The sequence below is a fragment of the Chiloscyllium plagiosum genome, unplaced genomic scaffold (genome assembly GCF_037043375.1).
Source record: "Chiloscyllium plagiosum isolate Xiang-an unplaced genomic scaffold, Cpla_swu_hap1 HiC_scaffold_21, whole genome shotgun sequence".
Classification (NCBI taxonomy): Eukaryota; Metazoa; Chordata; class Chondrichthyes; order Orectolobiformes; family Hemiscylliidae; genus Chiloscyllium; species Chiloscyllium plagiosum.
The window spans coordinates 26247324-26273474 of NW_028270159.1; the positions used below are offsets into that span (position 1 = coordinate 26247324).

The window sequence follows — 26151 nt, forward strand, 5'->3', positions numbered from 1 at the left end:
CATATATTGGCCAGATCAGATTAAGGCATTGGATTTCCTCCCCTAAAGTGAACCCCAGATGGGTTTTTTTCACAACAATCATCATGAGATTTTAATTCCAGATGTAATTTTTAAATTCAAATTCCACCATCTTCCATTGTGAGATTTGAACCTAAGAAATAGCTGCATTGCCGGATTCCTAGTCCAGCAACCATACCACTATACCATCTCCTGCCCAGCCTTCCCCTGAAAGCACAGTATTTATGTAGCATGTCCACCTGACCCCGAAGTGAGCTATATATCTGTGTCATCAGTGTTAATGAAAAAGTACAGACCTGAAACATTAGCTTTGCTTTTCTGTCCACAGATGCTACCTGACCTATTGAGAGTTTCCAATATTCTCTGTTTTGATTTTGCTTCATTCATAAGACTGTCTGTTCCCTCCCTCACCACACTGCTGACACTGCTACCCCCGCAGCTCATCTACTGAAGAAATCCTAATTCATCCCTTTAAAACCTCTAGACGTGAATATTCCACCAGAGGAGATGAGACCAGTGGGAAGGTTCAATTCTAGGAACCAATTCTGAACAAGCAGCAGGAAGTAGCAGCCATTTTGATTGAGCTGGGGAGTTAATCGGCTAAACAGCTAGTTTGTATCCAATCAGCCAGCAAGGGTATGGGATCACTCCACTGGAACGAGCTGGGGAAAGCCACACTTTGGCAGGATCGCTGGGGTTTGTGGATTATAAATTCATGAAAAGTGCTGTCAGGTCACAGGGATACAAGTAAAAATAAAATTCACCAGACTCACATCAGAGCTTTCTGAAGGAATCTCAGGATAATCTCTTTTCTTATTGACAGAAGGATAATAAGCAAAAGTCTCTGAAGGTTTCCGAGGTTTATATCTTTACCTTACTTGGTCAGTGTTAAATCAAATGATGTGGGTGAATGATTGAATGTTGGCTTTTGTGTTTTGTCTTTTCTTTTCCATTTGAGTGCAGACCGCACTTGGAAATAATGCAAGGGAAAACAAACAGCTGATTTTAAAGAGACTAAATGCTTTAAAGGGACACTCTGGACACAAGAAGTAAGTGGTTTTTCCAACAAACCCGAGTGAAGATTTTCTAAATGAAATAAATCCTGATACAGAATAGCTTGGAGAGATCTAACTTCACATCACTCCTTGGAAGTAAACACCTACTTGTTCATCCTGCAGCACAACAGGAAACAACTCCCTGGTGGGCTACAACATTCACAGTGAGGCAGCCAGAGAATCCTTCCAATTGTGATAGAGGACTCTCTAGTCAGCGGCACAGACAGATGTTTCTGTGGCCAACAGTGAAAAATCAGAATGGTGTATTGCCTCCCTGGTGCCAGGATCAAGGATGTCTCAGAGAGGGTGTAAAATGTTCTCAAGGGGGAGGGGGAGCAGCAGGAGGTCATTGTTCACATTGGAACCAACGACATAGGAAGGGGAAAGGATGAGATGCTGAAGGGAGAATATAGTATGTTATGTAGGTATTGAAAAAGGAGGTTCTTGAGGGTAGTAATATCTGGATTACTGCTGGTGCTATGAACTAGTGAGGGTAGGAATAGGAGGATAGAGCAGACGAATGCATGGCTGAGGAGCTGGTGCATAGGAGAAGGGAGGGTGGGGAACCCAGGGAGATAGTGAGGAAAGAAATCAACCTGAGACTGGTACAGTTGAGAAAAGAATTGAGTCTAACAGTCAGGGCAGGCAGGGAAAAGAAGAGAACAAGGTAGGATTGATAAATTAAACTGCATTTATTTCAATGCAAGGGGCCTAACAGGGAAAGCAGATGAACTCAGGGCATGGCTAGGAACATGGGACTGGGATATCATAGCAATTACAGAAACGTAGCTCAGGGATGGGCAGGACTGGCAGCTTAATGTTCCAGGATACAAATGCTACAGGAAGGACAGAAAGGGAGGCAAGAGAGGAGGGGGAGTGGCGTTTTTGATAAGAGATAGCATTACAGCTGTATTGAGGGAGGATATTCCCAGAAGTACATCCAGGGAGGTTATTTGGGTGGAACTGAGAAATAAGAGAGGGATGATCACCTTATTGGGATTGTATTATAGACCCCCTAATAGTCAGAGGGAAATTGAGAAAGAAATTTGTAAGGAGATCTCAGTTATCTGTAATAATAATAGGGTGGTTATAGTAGGGGATTCATAGACTGGGACGGCGATAGGGTTAAGGGTTTAGATGGAGAGAAAATTGTTAAGCACGTACAAGAAATTTTCTGATTCAGTACGTGGATGTACCGACTAGAGAACGTGCAAAACTTGACCTACTCTTGGGAAATAAGGCAGGGCAGGTGACTGAGTTGTCAGTGGGGGAGCACTTTGGGGCCAGCGACCATAATTCTATTAGTTTTTAAATAGTGATGGAAAAGATAGATCAGATCTAAAAGTTGAAGTTCTAAATTGGAGAAAGGCCACTTTTGACGGTATTAGGCAAGAACTTTCAAAAACTGATTGGGAGCAGATGTTTGCAGGTAAAGGGACAGCTTTAAATTGGGAAGCCTTCAGAAATGAGATAATGAGAGTCCAGAGAAAGTATATTCCTGTCAGGGTGAAAGGGAAGGCTGGTAGGTATAGAGAATACTGGAGACTAAAGAAATTGAGGGTTTGGCTAAGAAAAAGAAGGAAGCGTATGTCAGGTATAGACAGGAGAGATCGAGTGAATCCTTTGAGTATAAAGGCAGTAGGAGTATTCTGAAGAGGGAAATCAGGAGGGCAAAAAGGGAACATGAAATAGCTTTGGCAAATAGAGTTAAGGAGGATCCAAAGGGTTTTACAAATACATTAAGGACAAAAGGGCTCCTCAAAGATCAGCAAAACGGCATTTGTGTGGAGCTGCAGGAGACAGGGGAGATATTTAACGAGTCTTTTGCATCAGTATTTACTGTGGAGGAGGACATAGAAGATATAGAATGTAGGGAAATAGATGGTGACATCTTGAAAAATGTCCATATTACAGGGGAGGAAGTGCTGGATGTCTTGAAATGGGTAAAGGTGGATAAATTTACAGGAGCTGATCAGGTGTACCCTAGAACTCTGTGAGAAGCTAGGGAAGTGATTGCTGGGTCCCTTGCTGAGATATTTGTGTCATCGATAGTCAAAGGTGAGGTGCCAGAAGACTGGAGGTTGGCTAACGTGGTACCATTATTTAAGAAAGGTGGTAAGGACAAGCCAGGGAACTATAGACCAGTGAGCCTGACCTCGGTGGTGGGCAAGTTGTTGGAGGGAATCCTGAGGGTCAGGATTTACACGTATTTGGAAAGGCAAGGACTGATTAGGGTCAGTCAACATGGCTTTGTGCATGGGATATCATGTTTCACGAACTTGATTGAGGTTTTTGAAGAAGTAATAAAGAGGATTGATGATGGAACAATGGCAGACATAATCTATATGAACTTCAGTAAGGCGTTCGACAAGGTTCCCCATGGGAGACTGGTTAGCAAGGTCAGATCTCATGGAATACAGTGATAACTAGCCATTTGGATACAGAACTGGCTTAAAGGTAGAAGTCAGAGTGTCGGTTGGAGGGTTGTTTTTCTTATTGGAGGCCTGTGACCACTGGAGTGCCGTAAGGATTGATGCTGGATTCACTACTTTTCGTCATTTATACGAATGATTTGGATGTGAACATAGGAGGTATAGTTAGTAAGATTGCAGATGACACCAAAATTGGAGGTGTAGTGGACAGCAAAGAGGGTTACCTCAGATTACAATGGGATCTGGACCAGATGGGCCAATGGGCTGAAGAGTGGCAGGTGGAGTTTAATTTAGATAAATGCAAGGTGTTGCATTTTGGGAAAGCAAATCAGAGCAGGACTTATACACTTAATGGTAAGGTCCTAGAGAGTGATGCTGAACCAAGTGATCTTGGAGTGCTCCTTGAAAGTGGAGTCGCAGGTACATAGGATGGTGAAGAAGGTGTTTGGTATGCTTTCCATTATTGGTCAGAGTACTGAGTACAGGAGTTGGGAGGTCATGTTGCGGCTGTACAGGACATTGGTTTAGCCAGGAAAATTGCAGGCAATTCTGGTCTCCTTCCTATCGGAAAGATGTTGTGAAACTTGCAAGAGTTCAGAAAAGATTTACAAAGATGTTGCCAGGGTTGGAGGATTTGAGTTATAGGGAGAGGCTGAATAGGCTGGGGCTGTTTCCCTGGAGCGTCGGAGGCTGAGGGGTGACCTTATAAAGGTTTATAAAATCATGAAGGGCATGGATAGTCTTTTTATTCTAAGTCTTTTCCCTGGGGTGGGGGAGTCCAGAACTAGAGGGCATAGGTTTAGGGTGAGAGGGGAAAGATATAAAAGAGACCTAACGGGCAACATTTTCACGCAGAGGGTGGTACGTGTATGGAATGAGCTAACAGAAGAAGTGGTGGAGGCTGGTACAATTCCAAAATTTAAAAGGCATCTGGATGGGTATATGAATAGGAAGGGTTTGGAGGGAAATGAGCCGGGTGCTCGCACTAGAACTAGACTGGGTTGGGATATCTGGTCGGCATGGATGAGTTGGACCGACAGGTCAGTTTCCGTGTTGTATATCTCTATAACTCTATGCCGCCCTAAACACCCACATGGGCAGCAGTTAGCACTGAGGTGCTGGTTACTACCTTCTGATTAAACCAAAACCACAGCTGATGCCTCTAAGATGTCTGCTCCAACATTAAGACTCAGAACAGAACACCAACCAGGAATTAGGCAATCCCCATGTTCTCTGATACAGTCCTGGAGGCTGTGCTGATACAATGAGGGAGAGTGGGGTTACTGTCTTGCAAGTGAGAAGGAAAAAAATCCATCCCCAATGACAAAAAGGCCATGATTGTGGTGTGCTCAGATAGGAGACATTTGGCACACATGGATCAAATGCCACAGTGTCTCCTCAAGTATGTGATCTCCACCTGATGGGCCAGCCTCGCAGGCTTACAGCCTACAATACTGTCAAATGGTTGATGCTGAGGGCAGATGCTGGTCCTCAACTTTGGAAGGGCTTGTGCCCAGAACATGCACAGAACTCTTGGCAAAACTCTGAGGCATGGTGCTTTTGTGGATAGGGGACTACAACAACATGCTGACTGTAAAGATTCGGAGGAGCTGCCCTCTTCCACGCAAGATTCCATTGCCTCATCTCTGTCACTGTCTTGGATTTGTGCGTGTTACATAAGCATAAAACCCACAAAATGGCAGGTTGGGTGGACCCACCTATAAGGGTGTCAAAAGAGTCTGCATTGAAAGTTCCAAGGGTGCTTGATAGGGAAGTGGTGGAGGGACTGCAATAGACCAAGAACAGTGCCTTTGCAAAGTTGGAGCCCGATAGCGATAGGAGGTAGCCTGTCAGGTCAACCAATGCAGCCAGCAACAGCCAGTGCACACATTCATCAACAATCTTCGGCATTAGTCCCACTAAGGACCTCACCTGAGCACTCTACATCAGAGGGTGTCTATGACCTTGCTCTCCTTTAGTCTTGGGCTGACCACAGGACATTCGTGCCCAAAAGAGTCATCGCATGCCTGTACCATCTCTATATGTCTCTGAAGTATGAGACACATTTACTGACCACTTCTTGACTGGCCTACAGTGTTTTAGTTTGGACCAAAAGGCATCATAATGTGAAGGAAGACAAAATGAAAAATCCACACAGCAGCACTGCTCAGCTCTCACGGTGTGATGGGGGAGTGAGAAAGGGGTGTAAATACAGATAGTGATTTTATCTTTAAAAAAACTAGCTGGGGGATTTTTTACATTAAATAAACTCCCTTCTGTTTTGTTTCCCTTTGGTTTGGTCCATTGTATTGATCAAAATAAATTGAAATACACAGCAGGAGAAACATTATGATAAATCACGATTCTTCGCAACATTTTTAAAGGGTTGCTGTTGCTGACACACTTCAAATTATTTATTATAAAGTTAATAAAATATGTGAATGGTTACTAAAAATAAAAATTAAATTACTGAAGCAACTAGCTCTGTACATCAAGTGTGTTACTGCTTGGCAGACAGTCAATAGAAATGCCAATGGCAACACAACACAACAAACACAACACAGTAAAAAGAACACAATAATGGGTTTAGAGGAAAGGTGTAGGTGGGAGTACATTCAATGTGAAATATTTCTCCCCCAAATTCACTTTGAACACACTTCATTTTGTACTTCTTTACTTTGCAAGTAAAACTTTTATTTCTGTTGCCTCCTAATGAGTTGTCATTTTTGATCACACAATCCTAAAAGTTACTCCTCTAACATTAGTTATTACGTGTGCACCTCCAGAAGGAGTAGCGCAAATCAATATCTTTAATGTCTCAAGTGTAAGTGAGGTGTCAGTGATTGACACACACCTATACCGCATGTTATTATAATTTCTAATCCAACCAACACCCAACCCCCATCATTGCCACACTCTGAAAAATTATCGACAATAATATAGAGTCTCCGAAGAAGGAAGAGAAAATCAAAATGATAGTCTTGCCTGGCTTACTCTCAAGCAATTTATAATAGTTTATACAAATATTCATATTTTCCTTGTAACCCAGAAATAGGGGGAGAATCCAAATATTAAAACTATCCCACAAAATAAAAATACTACAGAAAATAACATATCTTCTGTAACATCAACCTTTCATCACAGATTAATCAAATTATATCTGATTGTTGTCCACGTGTACATTAACACCATTCTATTTCATCTCACCACGACCCCTCCTGACCCTCCACAATCTTGACTCATTAGATTACTTACAGTGTGGAAACAGGCCCTTCGGCCCAACAAGTCCACACCGACCCGCCGAAGCGTAACCCACCCATACCCCTACATTTACCCCTTTACCTAATACTATGGGCAATTTAGCATGGCCAATTCACCTGACTTGCACATCTTTGGACTGTGGGAGGAAACCGGAGCCCCCGGAGGAAACCCACGCAGACACGGGGAGAACGTGCAAACTCCACACAGTCAGTCGCCTGAGTCGGGAATTGAACCCGGGTCTCTGGCGCTGCGAGGCAGCAGTGCTAACCACTGTGCCACCGTGCCGCCCACAAACTCATCACAAACAACTGATATTTGATAAGTAAAAGCTTCCTCCAATACAGGGATGACCAATGCTATTGGCTTTGGTTCCCCACCCAAAGTCTACATCCTGGCAACTTAGTTTATCAATCTGCTTAGCAACTGTCTGGGGCTCAAAAAAACCATTTGTTTCTCAGGTATCATCTGAGGTTTAGATGACGTATGTGCTCCATCACTGAGCCCTACAAATCTCACCTTGTATCATCGCCTGACTCCACTCCGACATCAGTTCATCTGCTGCTGAAACACTCACCCATGTCTTTGTTACCTCAAACTTGATTTCTTTAGTGGTCTCCCAGCCACACCCCTATCTTGCACTGTGGAGAAACTTGTGATCATTGAAAACTCTACTACACTATTTCAACTTCTCCCTTGCCCTGTTTACCCATGTTCACTGACCTACAATGGCTCCTAGTTCAATAACATCTCAACATTTTCACCCTTTCTCTTAAATCCCTCAAGGCCATGGCTCTCCCTGTCTCTAGACCCTCTTTCCAGTCATAAAGGTCTTCACGTTCTCTGCACTCTCCCCATTCTGGCACATCGCCAATTTTAATTGCTCCATCATTCAGCTACCTGGGTCCTAGCCTCTGAAATTCTATTCCTAAACATCAGCTTCTCTGTCTCCTTTCTTAGGATGTTCCATAAAATCTACTAATTTTGGCAAATGTTTGATTATCTATTCTGATATCCCCTGCTGCGGCTCAGCGCCAAATTTTTGAACCACTTTTATGAAGTGCCTCAGGACATGTTGCTGCGTTAAAGGCACAATATAAATGTGTTTGTTAGTTCCAACTTGCCGTCTGTCTCCAGAATGATGCAATTCTACATGGAGTGATCCCCTACTACTTACCATCAGAAAGTGACAAATGGTTCCAGCTGACAAGAGTTGAAAAGTGTGGCACTGGAAAAGCACAGCAGGTCAGGCAGCATCCAAGGAGCAGGAGAATCAATGTTTCAGGCATAAGCCCTAAATCAGGAATATTGGGGGGGGGAGGAAGCGGGCTGAGAGAGAAATAGGAGGGTGGGGGTGGGGTTGGGGGTGAGGTAGCTGGGAAGGTGATAGGTAGATGCAGGTGGGGGTGATGGTGATAGGTTGGAAAGGAGGGTACAGCAGATAGGTGGGAAGATGGACAGGTAGGACAGTTCAAGAGGGTGGTGCCAAGTTGGAGGGTTGGATCTGGGATGAGGTGGGGGGAGGGGAGATGAGAAAATTGGTGAGGTCGACGTTGATGCTGTGCAGTTGGAAGCAAGGTAGAAGATGAGGCGTTCTTCCTCCAGGCGTCGGGTGGCTTGGATTTAGCGATGGAGGAGGCCTAGGACTTGCATGTCTTTGGCGGAGTGGCAGTGGGGTTGTTTGGTGTGTGTGTGTCCCAGAGATGTTCCCTGAAATGTTCCGTGAGTTGGTGTCCTCTCTCCCCAGTATGCACATCGAGAGCAACGGACACGGTAGATGACATGTGTGGATACGCAGGAAAATCTCTGCCAGCTGTAGAAGGCTCCTTTGGGGCCTTGGACAGAGGTGAGGGGAGACGTGTGGGCACAGGTTTTGCGCCTGTTGCGGCGGCAAAGGAAATTGCTGGACTTATAGGGTGGGTTGGTGGGGCCGGGGGTGTGTGTGTGTGGACCTAACGAGGGAGTCATGGAGGGAATGATCTCTTTGGAATGCAGATAGGAGTGGGGAGGGAAATATATCCCTGGTGGTGGGGTCGGCTTGTAGGCTGAAATGGGAGAGGATGATGCGCTGTATCCAGAGCACAGGAGCATAACTGACATCCAAGCATTTGCACTTCCAGGAAGGATCATTAAATTGGGAGCAGGAAACCAACAAGATTATCCCCCAGGAGAAAGTGAGGACTGCAGATGCTGGAGATCAGAGCTGAAAATGTGTTGCTGGAAAAGCGCAGCAGGTCAGGCAGCATCCAAGGAACAGGAGAATCGACGTTTCAGGCATAAGCCCTTCTTCAGGAAGAAGAAGGGCTTCCTGAAGCCCTCCCCTCCCCTATCAGCGTTCCGAAAAGACCACTCCCTCCGTGACTCCCTCATCAGGTCCATACCCTCCACCAACCCAACCTCCACTCCCGGCACCTTCCCCTGCAACCGCAAGAAATGCAAAACTTGTGCCCACACCTCCCCCCTTAATTCCCTCCAAGGCCCCAAGGGATACTTCCATATCCACCACAAATTCACCTGCACCTCCACACACATCATCTATTGCATCCGCTGTGGCCTCTTCTATATTGAGAAGACAGGCCGCCTACCTTGCGGAATGTTTCAGAGAACACCTCTGGGACACCCGGACCAACCAACCCAACCACTCCATGGCTCAACACTTCAACTCCCCCTCCGTTTTGGGTAAAAGCCCTTCATCAGGAATGAGAAAATTACAATGCCAATTGTCACACGTGCTACGCTTAATTAACTCAACATAGTCTGAAAATTGTAGCTGGAAATTTACTAGTAATCATAGCTGTGCATTGGATAATCTTGCGAAGCTGCTATAATTCATGTAAATTATTTTAATTAATGAATTGGCATCAAAATGGTTAACTTTCTATGGAATTAATCTTTTATCAACCAGTAGATCAGAGCTTACTCACTGTTTTGTCAAGAACTAAGCTTTCTGAGATCCACATCACATCTTCTGCTCCATTTTCCCTGTTGAAAATCATGGATGCCCCTAAAATAGAATCCAATAACGAATTAGTGATGAAATTGAAAGGTTTGAGTAACCAATGCATAAATATTAGGAATACTGACTAGTTCTGCCATAACAGAACGTAAGGTACAAGCACTTTATAAATATGATTTTAGACCATACCTTTAATGTGAAACATTAAAGGACTGTTGTAATTGTACAATGATGTTGGATCCAGTATGGCTAAGGACTATTTCACGGCTGGCTTTGTTCTGTCCTGGGCTGTGGATTTTGGTCACACTTATAGCATTTTTATCATCATTGGCGTCAACATCTTTCAGTGTGTTTAACAAATTTAAATATAAATGAGACCTGCTAAAGACATTTTTTCTTCAGGATTTCATTTTCAAAATATAATCACCATGAAACCTGTGCAGCATTAACCCCAAAATTTGTGAATAGTTTAGTGGGGGGAGATATTGAATAGAATTAAGGGAGAATTCATATTAAAAAGCTTTTTAAAAATTTAGAGAGAACATGCAGAGAAGGCTCAGAAGTATTATTCCTGATATTAATGAGATGAGCTGGGACAAGAAGAATCCAACATTCTGAACATCCACAATGACTGTCAAACACAGCTACTACCTTCGTCACTGTCTAGCTTTTGGGTTTCCCAGCTATTCAGCAACAGTGGCCTTGCATAATGTAATCTCAACCCCAGCATTTAAAGAGACAATCTAAAGATGCAATTTGAAAGAGTTGGCAGGTAGAGGCGTGCAAGATCAAAACAGAGTCCAGATGCTCAAAGCTGTGCCCAGCTTTACTTAAATAAATCTTTTCATGCATTGCCAAGGGTGATGGGGAGTGTCAGAGAGATAGCTTTCTTTAGCGACAGGAAAAAGGAGCCTGCAGCTGAGAACAGGCAGTATGTTGGAGCTTGCAGAGAAGGATGGTCACAGGAGTGCTGAAATCCATCTTCCATTGTAACTTTGGTGGACAGGCCATGAAAAGAAAATGTGAAGAAAGGCTCAAATGGGGCTTTCCACATTTCCCTGCGGTTTCCAGCAATCTGTCATTGAAGTTCCAACAGCAGATTACGAGAGCCCTGCACAATCTCCCAGTAATTCTGTTTGGAAATAGTCTAGCTACATCCTTCAGGAATTCACTCCTGTGAAATTAAAGAGCAGTGGTTCAACATCTGGCATTTCATATTAGTTTACACCATTACTTAGGACTGTAGCATTCAATCATGGTGTCATTTCAATGAATATACAGCAAACTGTATTAGGCACCAGTGTTAGAGGGGCACTTTTGCATGGTTCTGCCATGGACACTGTAATGGGAAATTGGAGAAACTCTGTAGAAAGTGTGTAACTAACAGTTCCCAGCTGTTTGTATTGTTTCTGTCTTACTGATATCTTAGTGATAGATTGAGTAGATCCAGTGGATATTCAGATGAACATACTTACCTTTGCTGGAAGCTGATTTATTGGTTGCTGATTTCAAAGTATCCTTATCAGGTGCAGAAACAGAGCATTTTCCAACATTCAGTGAGGTGGTCATCTTTGGACTAGTAAGACAACTTGATGGTCTTGAGCTTGTGCAATTCTGCAATAACAAATAAGCAGGATATCAAAACAGATGGACAAACTGGGTTTTCCATCGTTTGCCAACTCCCAAAACTGAAAGAGATGCGGGAAGAAGTTGTCTTGAATCCTGATATCCACTTATGATATATGGATACTTGCTAATAATTACGCCATGATCTGCAGAAATATGTGGGGAAAAAACACTTTAATATTTAGAATCATATTATAATTTGAATAGTTTTGAATAGTCTCATCCAAAAAAAATTGCTTAATACAGAATCTAGGAAGGATCACTCCTTCGCCGGGTATGAATGTTTGGAATACTTTGTCAGAATTTTAAGGTAGAAAGCAATATTCTGAAAATTCCTGTTTAGCAGATGGCAATTAGTCATCCCTGTCAGTAAATCTACCTGTTGCTTAACATTTTGTTTTCATCATTGTACATCAGTGTCTCCCAGTTTCAAAGTTATTGCTGCACCAGAAGTGAAAATGGGAACTTAAAAATGTTCAGAAAAATACTGTAGCTTTATCTAAAAAAAAAGCATTTCTTGTAACTTATTTCACTTATTTTACACACCAAAATGTAGTGGCCCCTCTACTCTGAAAAGAATCAACCCTTCCTTGAATTAGAATAAAATAGCACACTATGTATGACAAATACAATGATTTTTCAGTTCAACAGCTACATTGCTTTTTTCAATTGATACCTGTTTACTGCTAGTAAACATCATTCAATATTTTATAAGCATAGACACAGATGCTGGAGGATAATAGTGCATAGCTGTGAAATTGGAGTATAAAGAATGATGAGAATGAATCCAGCAGTAACATGCCGCATTGATTTATTAACTCTACTTGCTAACTCAAAATAAAGAATCATTTTCAAAATACAAACAAAAATGAAGTCTGACATTGTGAACGTGCATTATGTGTAACCTTATTACTGGTCAACCGATTAAATCAATTACTTGTAAGTGATTGTGTTTTTTTTAATAAAGATTACCTAATTGCCCAGGAATTGACCCTTTGTATTGAAAAATTGTAAATGTCTATTATTTAATAAAGAGAAACAGGGAAATGATATACTTGTTAGTCTCGCATCTGTTGTGGGGAAATTATTGGAATTGAAATTCAAGATAGATCAACTGAGCACTTAAGAGAAATTTGAGCTGATTAGAGAGAACCAACATAGATTTGCAAAGGGAAGGTCATGTCAAACAAACCCTATTTAATACTAAACTAAAGTAGTTCTCAGAATACTCATTTTTATTCACATACGTATGTAGGATTAGAATTTGGTTTAATCTCATATGATTACAATTTTTATTTTTATGGCTCATTTATTTGTATTGTAGCTAGAAATAATGAAATGAGTAGAGTAGTTCATTAGTCGAGATTGTTGTGCTGGAAAAACACAGTAGGTCAGGCAGCATGCGAGGAGCAGGAGAATCGATGTTTCGGGCTTAAGCCCTTCATCAGGAATGAGGCTGATTCCAACACACACAAATGTGAGCATACTCTTTGTGTTCACACTTTCTGCATCTCCAAGTTAATTTTCTGTTTGTACAAGGTTGAACAAGAGTTGACAAGAGTAGCTAATCCATCTCTGTCACCTGCAGAAGTCCCCAGCATCATAGATGCCAGCCTTCAACCGAACCAATTCACTCCATATATCACCAAATGGCTGAAAGCACGGGAAACTGCGACATCTACATGTCCTGATGACATTCCAGGAAATAGTACTAAAGGCTGTGCTCCAGAACTAGTGCGCCCCTAGCCAGCTGGTTTGGTATTGTCAGAGAAATTTAGCCCAATGATTCAGAGACCAGAAATGAGGAACGCGGTGAAATTGACAAGCGATTTATTGAACAAAGTGATATCGCAGAAGAGAAATTGACCAGGCTGACACAGAACTGATTCTGTGCACAGATGGCCAGAATGCTCATGCCTGAACGGAGGGTGCAGGTGGGTTTTAAGAGGTACAAGACAAAGATGGTAATTGGAAAGCAGTCACAATACAATGGTGAAAATTGTAAAGCACTTAAAACAAGAAAATACGGAATGGACATTAATCAAGCCTCCGGCAGCAGCAATTCATTTGTAATTGACCCAGGAGTTTCCAGCCATCTCTGTGAGTAGGTGAGAATGGCTTCTAGAGGATTCTTCATTGTATTTCCCATCCGCGTGAATATGTCCCTTCTCCTGGCATTCAGGTCTGACCATTGTGTTCCTCCTGCGAGCGAAGTCTTCTGGGGTCTCTCAGTCTGCCTCTTTGTTTATGCGATATTGGTTTCAATGGGAAGTGAGCCTGTCCTTAGGGTATTGGGTCCTCAGTGCTAATCAGGACTAGGAACTTACTGTGAAGGCTGTTTAGGAAGTGTATTCTCTGGTCTGGGAGTAGCTTGGCCATGTCTGGTTTCTTTGTTAGCCTGTATGGCCAAGACTGGGGCATTGTGGGTGTGTTCTGTGTGCGTTGCAGGCTTGATCTCTGTGTTTCACAGACCTGCTTTTGTGTTTTTTATGTGGTCATGCTGTGGGTGGGTAGGGTAGCAGATCTTTCTCCCACGGGTACACTATCAATACTGGCATCTACCTGGCAATGTGGAAAATGCCCAGATACAAAAAGCAGAAAAGGAAACCGAACAAGTCTAACCTGGCCAAAACAGTTTACATTGATCACTGCTACCAAGTGGCATTGACTTAACAATGACCTGTTTACTGAAGGTCACTTTGGGTCCTGTCAGGCTCACTCAGCTCCAGACCTCATTACAGCTTCGGTTCAAATATGGAAAAAGAGCTGAACTCAATAAAGTAAGTGAGGGTGACTGCCCCTTGACATCATAGCAGTGTTTCACTCAATGAGGAGTCAAAGAACTCTAGAATAACTGAAGACAGTGAAAATCAGCTGGCTGGAGTCATACTTAGCGATGAATTCAATATAGATGTTCTGGACAATCAAATGCAACAGATTCTCCCTGGAAGTTCCTAACAAACCTGGTTACTCTAAATAATGAAACAGCAGATAGGAGGTGAGGTTTTCGGCAAGAGCAAGGTTGGGATCAGAGATAGATTGGATCTAAAAATACCAATGCTATCAGGCATGCTCGGATCCTGACACATTTACATTGATCATTTTGTGCCAAGTGGATTTGAGCACCAGCTTGTTAAAGGTCTTGATATGACTCTTATTGTGGGTCAAGTGATCCCCAGTCATCCCCCAGTTTCCCAAAGGGACAGGGGACGGTTCTGTGAAAGGTGGACACCCAGTGTTCTATAAGTCTTCCTTACCCACCTGTCTGAAGATGCAGCTACAGGCCACCCATTAAATTTTGATGGATCCGAATATTTTTCAGCAAAACCAGTTAAAAAGAGTAATAGCAAAAACATATGATTAAAATAATCCATTTTACGACATAATGAACTGCCTGATTTGGTGGCAAAATAAGGAAAGTAAGTTTAAGAACACAGAGTGTCTTAATTCTGACCATTTCAATGCACCTAAAAGAGGAAATATAACATTCTTTTCTAAGTCACAGGCTATGCCCTCAATGAGTTACACAGGCAATGTTATCAAAAGACATTTAACACAATCCTAAACAATTGCATTAAAGGTAACTTTTACAAGCTTTCCTTGGATTTTACAGCTTGTGCAGAATACATTCAAACAGAGCAGTTTTTGTACAAATTGTACTCACTGTGAAAGACAAAGCTTTTCTCTTTTCTTTCATTCTTTTAATGGCATTTCTCACCTGCAGAAGATATGCAGTCGAATCATGTTTATGCAAAGTATCTAATTGTGTCTATATCAAATATTTGTTTGTATTTTTCTGTAATTGGAGTTGATTATGTTTGCATTTCAGAATAGATAAACTAAGAAAATAAATATAACGATTACAGGAAAACCACAACACTGTAGACAATAGCAGATCACAAATTACTGTACAAGAAATAGGAAATCATTTCACACATACAAATAATATGATATAAATACTCAAAAGTAAAGCATTCACTATATCACAAAGTCTAACAACGCTACCTGGAGACGTTTTAATATTGTGCCATTTTGTTAATTCCTCCTTCTTTGACAGTTTACCAACTTTCCCAAAGCAACATATAGGCTTTCATGTATTAACAAAAATAAGATTTAAAAAGGAGTAACATGGTCACAGTCCTCCATAAATGAAATAGACTGAGCTGCCACATATGCAGCATCATTGTCATTGCAGGTGAATCCTGACTTTAATTAAAGCTGCAATTTGGAATGTGTCCTTTCGAGGGCAGGGTGAGAAGGGAGGTAGGCAGGTGGTGGCAGGAAATTGTGTACCAATGTTCAAACTTAAAGGCCTGCAGCACCTTGAAAAACAGTGGGAATGAGACAAAGAACATTAAAAAAAAGACATGCTTCACAGCTTTTGCCTGAACATATATAGCATTTGATATAAGGCGGATGAACTAATCAGGAGAAAGTGAGGTCTGCAGACGCTGGAGATCAAAGCTGAAACTTTATTGCTGGAACAGCACAGCAGGTCAGGCAGCATCTAGGGAACAGAAGATTCGACGTTTCGGGCACATGCCCTTCTTCAGGAATGAGCAGAGAGTGTTCAGCAGGAGAAGATAAAAGGTAGGGAGGAGGGACTTGGAGGAGGGGCGTTGGAAATGTGATAGGTGGAAAGAGGTCAAGGTGAGGGTGATAGGTCGGAGTAGGGTGGAGGCGGAGAGGTCAAGAAGAAGACTGCAGGTCAGGAAGGCGGTGCCGGGCTGGAGGGATTCGGCTGAGACAAGGTGGGGGGAGGGGGGATGAAGAAACTGGTGAAGTCCAAGTTCATCCCCTGTGGTTGGAGGGTTCCCAGTCGGAAGATAAGACGCTCCTCCTCCGACCGTCGCGTTGTTGTGGTTTGGCGGTGGATGAGTCCAATGACCTGCATATCCTCGGTGGAGTGGGAGGGGGAGTTGAAATGCTGTGCTACAGGGTGATTGGGTTGGTTCGTCCGGGTGGCCCAGAGGTGCTCTCTGAATCGCTCCGCAAGTAGGCGGCCTGTCTCCCCAATATAGAGGAGGCCACACCGGCTGCAGCGGATGCAGTAGATAATGTGGGTGGAGGTGCAGGTGAATCTGTGGCGGATATGGAAGTTTCCTTTGGGGCCTTGGAGAGAAGTGAGGGGGGAGGTGTGGGCGCAAGTGTTGCACCTCCTGCGGTTGCAAGGGAAGGTGCCGGGAGTGGAGGTTGGGTTGGTGGGGGGTATGGATCTGACAAGGGAGTCGCGGAGGGAGTGGTCTCTACGGAAAGCTGATAGAGGAGGGGAGGGAAATATATCCTTGGTGGTGGGGTCCGTTTGGAGGTGGCGGAAGTGACGGCGGTTGATGCGCTGTACATGGAGATTGGTGGGGTGGTAGGTGAGGACCAGTGGGGTTCTGTCCTGGTGGCGGTTGGAGGGGCGGGGCTCAAGGGTGGAGGAGCGGGAAGTGGAGGAGATGCGGTGGAGGGCATCGTCGATCACGTCGGGGGGGAAATTGCGGTCCTTGAAGAAGGAGGCCGTCTGTGTTGTGCGTATTTTGAACTGGTCCTCCTGGGAGCAGATGCGGCGGAGACGAAGGAATTGGGAGAATGGGATGGCGTTTTTACAGGGGGCGGGGTGGGAGGAGGTGTCGTCCAGGTAGCTGTGGGAGTCGGTCGGTTTGTAGTAGATGTCCGTGTTGATTCGGTCGTCTGAGATAGAAACAGAAAGGTCTAGGAAGGGGAGGGAGGAGTCCGAGACTGTCCAGGTGAATTTGAGGTCGGGGTGGAAGGTGTTAGTGTAGTGGATGAACTGTTCAACCTCCTCGTGGGAGCACGAGGTAGCGCCGATACAGTCATCAATGTAGCGGAGGAAAAGATGGGGGGTGGGGCCAGTGTAGTTGCGGAAGATGGATTGTTCCACATACCCTACGAAGAGGCAGGCATAGCTGGGGCCCATGCGGGTGCCCATGGCTACTCCTTTTGTTTGGAGAAAGTGGGAGGATTGGAAAGAAAAGTTGTTCAGGGTGAGGACCAGTTCAGTCAGTCGAAGGAGGGTGTCGGTGGAAGGGTACTGGGTGGTACGGCGGGAAAGGAAGAAGCGGAGTGCTTTGAGTCCTTCGTGATGGGGGATGGAGGTGTACAGGGACTGGATGTCCATGGTGAAGATGAGGCGTTGGGGACCGGGGAAGCGGAAATCCTGGAGGAGGTGGAGGGCGTGGGTGGTGTCACGGACGTAGGTGGGGAGTTCTTGGACTAATGGGGACAGGACCGTGTCGAGGTAGGAGGAGATGAGTTCGGTGGGGCAGGAGCAGGCTGAGACGATGGGTCGTCCGGGGCAGTCAGGTTTGTGGATTTTGGGCAGGAGGTAGAAACTAATCACACAATCAGATATAAATGGGTGTGATATAGTTGTGATTATGAAGACAGGATGACCAGGGATGGGAACTGAACATCATGTGATATTCAGTATTTATGAAGGACAGACATATAGGAAAAGGTGGTGGAGTTGCATTAATATATATACATAATATGGAGGCAAGCTATTAGTTCAGTGAGAAAATATTCATTTTAAGATCCAACCTATCTTTCTCAAAGTCTCATAGTAACTCTAATTGTCATTATTTCAGGACATCGAATTCAAATGTATTTCAACAAATTATAAAATGATAAAAATCACATTACACTGGTCAGATATTGAAGCCTTCAGATTAGAGTCATAGAGATTTACAGCACGGAAACAGACCCTTCGGTCCAACTCGTCCATGCCAACCAGATATCCTAACTTAGTCCCATTTGCCAGCACTTGGCCCATATCCCTCCAAACCCTTCCTATTCATATACCCATCCAGATGCCTTTTAAATGTTGTAATTGTACTAACCTCCACCACTTCCTCTGGAAACCCATTTCACATACACACTACCCTCTACGGAAAAACGTTGCCCCTTAGGTCTCTTCTATATCTTTACCCTCTCACCCTAAATCTATGCCCTCTAGTTCTGGACTCTCTCACCCCAGGGAAAAGACTTTGTCTATTTTTCCTATCCATGCCCTTCATGATTTTATAAACCTCTGTAAGGTCACCCCTCAGCCTCCAACGCTCCAGGAAAACAGCCTTAGTCTATTCAACCTCTCCCTATAGCTCAAATCCTCCAACCCTGGCAACATCTTTGTAAATCTTTTCCGAACCCTTGCAAGTTTCACAACATCCTTCCGATAGGAAGGAGACCAGAATTGCACGCAATATTCCAACAGTTGCCTAACCAATGTCCTGTACTGCCGCAACATGACCTCCGATCTCCTGTACTCAATACTCTGACCACGAAAGGAAAGCATACCAAACACCTTCTTCACTATCCTATCTACCTGCAATTCTTCTTTCAAGGCGCTATGAACCTGCACTCCAAGGTCTCTTTGTTCAGCAACACTCCCTAGGACCTGACCATTAAGTGTATAAGTCTGGCTCTGATTTGCTTTCCCAAAATGCAGCACCTCACATTTATCTAAATTAAACTCCATCTGCCACTCTTCAGCCCATTGGCCTATCTGATCAAGATCCCATTGTAATTTGAGGTAACCTTCTTCGCTGTCCACTACATCTCCAATTTTGGTGTCATCTGCAAACTTATTAACTGTACCTCTTAAGCTCACAACCAAATCATTTATATGAATGACGGAAAGTAATGGATCCAGCACCGATCCTTGTGGCACTCCACTGGTTACAGGCCTCCAGTCTAAAAAATACCCCTCCACCACCACTTTCTGTCTTCTATCTATGAGCCAATTCCGTATCCAAATGGCTAGTTGTCTCTGCATTCCATGAAGTCTGACCTTGCTGACCAGTCTCCCATGGGGAACCTCATCGAACACCTTACTGAAGTCCATATAGATCACGTCTACCTCTCTGCCCTCATCAATCATCTTTGTTACTTCTTCAAAAAACCAAGTTTGTGAAACATGATTTTCATGCACAAAACCATATTGACTGTCCCTAGTGAGTCCTTGTCTTTCCAAAAACATGTGCATCCTGTCATTCAGGAATCCCTCCAACAGGTTGCCCACCACCGACGTCAGGCTCACCAGTCTATAGTTCCCTTGTCCTTACCACCTTTCTTAAACAGTGGCCCCACGTTAGCCAACCTCCAAACTTCCGGCAACTCACCTATGACTATCGATGATACAAATATCTCAGCAAGAGACCCAGCAATTACTTCCCTAGCTTCCCACAGAGTTCTAGGATACACCTGATCAGGTCCTAGGGATTTATCCACTGTTATGCATTTCAAGACATCCAGCACTTCCTGCTCTGTAATATGGACATTTTTTAAGATGTCACCACCTATTTCCCCACATTCTATATTTTCCATGTCCTTTTCCACAGTAAACACTGATGCAAAATACTCGTTTAGTATCTGCCCTATCTCCTGCGGCTGCACACAAAGGCCGCCTTGCTGATCTTTCAGGGGTCCTATTCTCTCCCTAGTTACCCTTTTGTCCTTAATGTATTTGTAAAAACACTTTGGATTCTCCTTAACTCTATTTGCCAAAGCTATCTCATATCCCCTTTTTGCCCTCCTATTTCTCTCTTCGGAATAATCCAAATGCCTTTATACTCTTCTAAGGATTCATTCAATCTATCCTGTCTATACCTGACATAGGTTTCCTTCTTTTTCTTAGCCAAACCCTCAATTTCTCTAGTCATCCAGCATTCCCTATACCTACCAGCCTTTCCTTTCACCCTAACAGGAATATGTTGCCTTTGCACTCTCATTATCTCATTTCTGAAGGCTTCCCACTTTCCAGCCATCCCTTTACCTGCGAACATCTGCCCCCAATCAGCTTTTGAAAGTTCTTGCCTAATACTGTCAAAATTGGCCTTTCTCCAATTTAGAACTTCAACTTTTAGATCTGGTCTATCCTTTTCCATCACTATTTTAAAACGAATAGAATTATGGTCACTGGCCCCAAAATGCTCCCCACTGACAACTCAGTCACCTGCCCTGCCTTATTTCCCAAGAGTAGGTCAAGTTTTGCACGTTCTCTAGTCGGTACATCCGCATACTGAATCAGAAAATTGTCTTGTACACACTTAAGAAATTCCTCTCTATCTAAACCTTTAACACTATGGCAGTCCCAGTTGATGTTTGGAAAGTGAAAATCCCCTAAAATAACCACCCTATTATCCTTACAGATAGCTGAGATCTCCTTACAAATTTGTTTTGCAATTTCCCTCTGACTATTGGGGGTGTATAATACAATCCCAATAAGGTAATCATCCCTTTTTTATTTCTCAGTTCCATCCAAATAACTTGGATGTTTTTTTCCAGAAATCTCCCCCCTCAGCACAGCTGTAATGCTATCCTTTTTCAAAACATGCCACTCCCATTCCTCCCTTTCTGTCCTTTCTGTAGTATTTGTATCCTAGAACATTAAGCTGCCAGTCCTGTTCATCCCTGAGCCATGTTTCTGTAATTACTATGATATCCCAGTCCCATGTTCCTAACCATGCCCTGAGTTCATTTGCCTTCCCTGTTAGGCTCCTTGCATTGAAATAATGCAGTTTAATTTATCAGTCCTACCTTGTTCTCTGCTTTGTCCCTGCTTGCCCTGACTGTTAGACTCGTTTCTTTTCTCAACTGTACCAGTCTCCGATTGATCGCTTTCCTCACTATCTCCCTGAGTCCCACCCACGCGACCCCCTTCCCAAGCAGCTCTTGCAAATTTTCCTGCCAGTATATTAATCCCCTTCCAATCCGTCCTCCTTGTACAGGTCACTTATGCCCCAGAAGAAATTCCAATTATCCCAAATGTGAAAATTTCTCCCATACACCAGCTCCTCAGTCACGCATTCATCTGCTCTATCCTCCTATTCCTAACCTCACTATATAGCACTGGGAGTAATCCAGATATTACTATTCTCGAGGACCTCCTTTTTAAATTCCTGTGTAACTCTCTGTATTCTCCCTGCAGAATCTCATCCTTTTCCCTTCCTATGTCGTTGGTTCCAATGTGTACAATCACCTCTTGCTGGGCCCGCTCCCTCTCAAGAACATTCTGCACTCTCTCTAAGACATCCTTGATCTTGGCATCAGGGAAGCAACACACCATTCTGAGTTTTCACAGCTGGCCACAGAAACATTTCTCTGTGCTTCGGACTAGAGAGTTCCTGAACACAATTGATCACTTGGAACCTGACGTACCTCTCATTGCATTAGAGCCTGTCTCAATACCAGAAACTTGGCTGTTCGTGCTACATTCCCCTGAGAATCTATCACCCCCTACATTTTCCAAAACAACATACTTGTTTGAAATGGGGGTAGCTACTCCTGCACTACCTGCCTACCTCCCTTACCTTTCCTGGAGTTAACCCATCTAAGTGATTGTATCTGCAACTTTTCTCCCTTCCTACTACTATCATCCAACACAAGCCTCAATGCCTCTAACTGTCGCTCTAACCAATCCATTCGATCTGATAGGATTCACAACCAATGGCATTTATTGCAAATATAATCCTTAATAACCCATAAACTCTCCCTAAACTGCCACATCCAACAAGAGCATGTCAAAATCAATGCACACTTTAAATTATCACAAGTTAAATCAAATATTACCAGTACATTCAACTTCAAGAATTTACATGCTCCAGCTCATTTGTCCATATTTCAAACTATAGGAGATTTATTCAATTACAGCAAGCATTTTAATAACTGGGGCCTATTATACCAGAAGTGTATCACTTAATCAAACATTCTGGATAATCAAGAGGTCCACCTGATCTATATAGACCAGTGAGCCTGACATCTGTGGTGGGCAAGTTGTTGGAGGGAATCCTGAGGGACAAGATGTACATGTATTTGGAAAGGTAAGGACTGATTAGGAATAGTCAACATGGCTTTGTGCGTGGGCAATCATGTCTCACAAAATTGATTGAGTTTTTTGAAGAAGTAACAAAGAGGATTGATGACAGCAGAGCAATAGACATGACCTATATGGACTTCAGTAAGGCGTTTGACAAGGTTCCCATTGGGAGACTGGTTAGATCTAACAGAATACAGGGAGAACTAACCATTTGGATAGAGTACTAGCTCAACTTTCATCAATTGGGAGGTGCCCACTCAGATGAGTCTGATCGACTCTGCAAGATGTAGGAAAGAGAGCTGGGTGTTGAAGTTTCCTCAGAGGCATGGGAGGATATTTGGGAGAACACAAGGAAGAGAGCAATTTGCAACAGGACCCATGCTTTACAGTTGAAGATTCTCCACAGGGCCGACTTGGCCCCAGACCGTTTGTCAAAATTTAAACCGGGGTATCTTCAGCATATCCCAAGTGCAAGGTCTGTACGGACACTCTTACCCATTGTCTTTGGTCTTGCGATAGGCTTCAAACATATAGGAGCGCTGTGGCAGGCGCAATGGAGAAGAATTTGTGTGTAAGGGTGGAGAAGGACCCTATCTCTCTCCTTTTGGGCTTACCCACTATATTTCCTGTAAGACGTGCTTAAGAAAAAACTTTTCAATATTCTCACGTTCTGTGTAAGAAAGAATATGTTGCTAGGTTGGATATCGGAAACCCACCCCAGGCCTGTCGGGGTTGGCGGAAGATTGTTATGGAGCATATTCCCCTGGGTTTTCTCACAAATATGGTACACCACAAAACTGAGAATTTTTACAAGACATGGCAGCCTTTTTTGGAATACCTGGACACAGATTTATCTGCCACAGTAACAAGGGCTTTTATATAGTCGTAACGATTGTGTTTCACGAGTCCAATATCCAGGGAGGAGGAACTGTGAATGTATGAGCGTTTTGTTTGGCTGGGCTGAGTTATTACTATTTTTTTGTTTGTTGTTGGTTATTTATTTATTTAGTTAAATACCAGTTTGTTTTTTTTTAAATTCTATATTTTTCTATATATGTTTATACATTTGTACATGAGGGTGGGTTGGGGATTTTAAAAAAATTATTTGAGTTTTTTGTACTGTTTTGAATTGCATTGTTTTGTACTTGTAATATAAAAAAATCTATTTTTTTCAATAAAAATATATTATTTTAAAAAAAGAAAGTGGAATCGCAGGTAGATAGGATAGTGAAGAAGGCACTTGGTATGCTTTCCTTTATTGGTCAGAATATTGAGTACAGGAGCTGGGAGGTCATATTGCAGCTGTACAGGACATTGGTTAGGCCATGTTTGGAATATTGCGTGCAATTCTGGTCTCCTTCCTATGGGAAAAATGTTGTGAAATTTGAAAGGGTTCAGAAAAGATTTACAAGAATGTTGCCAGGGTTGGAGGATTTGAGCTATAGGGAGAAGCTGAATAGGCTGGGGCTGTTTTCCCTGGAGCGTCGGGGGCTGAGCGGTGACCTTATAGAGGTTTACAAAATGATGAAGGGCATGGATAGGATAAATAGGCAAAGTCTTTTCCCTGGGGTCGGTGAGTCCAGAACTAGAGGGCATAGGTTTAGGGTGAGAGGGGAAAGATATAAAAGAGACCTCAGGGGCAACTTTCGCACGCAGAGGGTGGTACGTGTATGGAATGAGCTGCCACTGGAAGTGGTGGAGGCTGGTACAATTGCAACATTTAAAAGGCATCTGGATGGGTATGTGAATAGGAAGGGATTGGAGGGATATGGGCCGGGTGCTGGCAGGTGGGACTAGATTGGGTTGGAATATCTGGTCGGCACGGACAGGTTGGACCGAAGGGTCTGTTTCCATGCTGTACATCTCTATGACTCTACGACTCTATAAAAGCACATACCAAATAATAAAATGTAATGCAGGGGGCATACAAATCACTGTTATACTTTAGTTATAGCATGTGTCACTAAAATAATAATACACTTTGCATTAAGTAAACCTTAGTGGCAGAAAACCTTCTCACTCACATACTCAGCTGACAACTCAAACATTGTACTAGATCATGGTATTGGAAGAGAAATTCACTTGAAATTGATCAACTGTTTCATGTGTTTGTTCAATTGAATAACGAGTATATTTACATTGAGGTAAATAGATTAAAAGGTATAATAATTGGACAGAATAATCTAGGAAACTTTATGGTAAGTGAGATATACAATTTTTAGTGGTTTATTAAGACTGCCGGTTCATAAGGTGCTAGTTAAAACAAAGTTTGTTGTCAATAGGAAATAGATTAATGTAAAAATGAATTCTTCATACCTCGCTGTTGTAAACACCATACACCAAGAAAATATACAGCCCCTAAAACAAATGAAATATAAACATTTATATAGACATGAATCATACTAGTCTTACTGATGCTCACTTCCTTCAGTAACAAGTGGTGTCAAAAGACTATTTAACAAAAGACGGCTAATCTGCTATTGTTTCAATTGTTCATTGATGCACATCCTCTATTCTAGAATAGTATGTGCTGTGAAAGGTTTAAAAGATTGGTTAATAGGCTGACAGGCTGTAATATGAACGTTCATTCCATGACCATAAATATTTTAATACCACAGATAGTGTGGAGTTTCCACAAACTACTGTGAAAAACACATTGAAACACTGCAGAAAGTACAAGAGAGATTTACAAGGACCAGAGCAGAAAGATGCAGCTATCAAGCAAGTTTGAACAGGATGAGGGTTCGGGTTAGGTGAGAGGTGGGGATGATGGGATTGCAGTGATGCAAGGTCTCCCTGCTGCATGTCAATCCAGAAGTGAGAATTCCATATTGCACTCACAAGAATTGTCTGTAGCAGGTGTTAAACCCTGCACCTTCTGCCTCAGATTCAGGAAACTTACTATTAAGGCTAACCCACTCTATGATGTCAAGAGGAATGATCAAAAGTATCAAAAGCACCTTTCAATAAAGATGAAAGGGAATTGTCAAAGGGAATTACAAAGGTATCAAGGCATTTAAATGTCCTGCCCTTTAAATCTTTGAGTCTGCAGTATTAAGCTAAATCATTGCAGGCTATATCATACTGTTAACATAAACTAGAGGGTTTCTGTTACTGGATTAGTGCTGAATGACTGATTTCACAATGATCAATTATCACAGGAGGGTGTCTGCCATTTAACAGTTTGATTGGCAGATTCAAGTGGTTATTGACCCTTTGACTGGGTATATGAATTTGTTGTTTAAAACCATTCTGTAGTTCTAAAGGTTGGTTTTCTTTCATGCTAATAACCCACAATTTTAACTGAAAGTTCTTTGATTGAGGTAAGTCTCATATCTACCTTTTTCAAAGCAGGAAATCAAGGATTACTCTTTCTGGATATAATGTTCAGACCAAAGAGATTAACATTGCAAAAAGAAACTGCTGCTCAAAATTCTAATCATTACTATGCCAGTTAAATTTTATATTTCATTTTGACTGGATCACTAAATGGATTGTGGCACAAGGATTGTTGTTTATAGAGATCCTGATCAAAGCAAAACGCTGATCTAAACATAGCATTTCTTGGCAAGCTAATCACTGTGTTCATCAAGATTTAATTGTGCCTTACTTCCTTTTTCAAACAGGAGCTTGGGACAAACAGGATTGTAAAAATTCTTTCAGGCCATTTTCAATATCCAGTGCATCAAAGACCAACAGATATGCTTTGATGGACCAACTCTGGTCGTGACTATTGGCTCTTCCCTCTTGAAAAGGAAACCTAACTCCCACACAACATTCCATCCTGCCGTTCAGTTGAAAGGAGATAAACCTACCAAGGAAGGTACATGAGGAAAACTAATGAATATGACTGTAATTAAAACTTTTAATGCGTTAGCCTGTAACTCATTATTCTAAACTAGCGCTAATAGACTCAATAAATGCTCTTTTGTTAGTAAGACAACATTTGATCTTTTGTTTACATACAGAGCATCATATCACAAT

The 26151-nt window shown here is 42.8% G+C and overlaps 1 protein-coding gene across 1 annotated transcript in view; it reads right to left on the minus strand.

Moving 5' to 3' along the window:
* Positions 1-26151, minus strand: part of adgrd2 (adhesion G protein-coupled receptor D2) — a 155407-nt gene that overhangs the window by 19848 nt on the left and 109408 nt on the right. Inside the window, exons 21-24 of the mRNA XM_087998433.1 lie at positions 24484-24525; positions 15010-15063; positions 11195-11333; positions 9688-9767 (exon numbers count right to left, since the gene is read on the minus strand). Coding sequence (XP_087854559.1) covers positions 9688-9767; positions 11195-11333; positions 15010-15063; positions 24484-24525 — 315 coding nt within the window. The remainder of the gene's footprint in view (positions 1-9687; positions 9768-11194; positions 11334-15009; positions 15064-24483; positions 24526-26151) is intronic.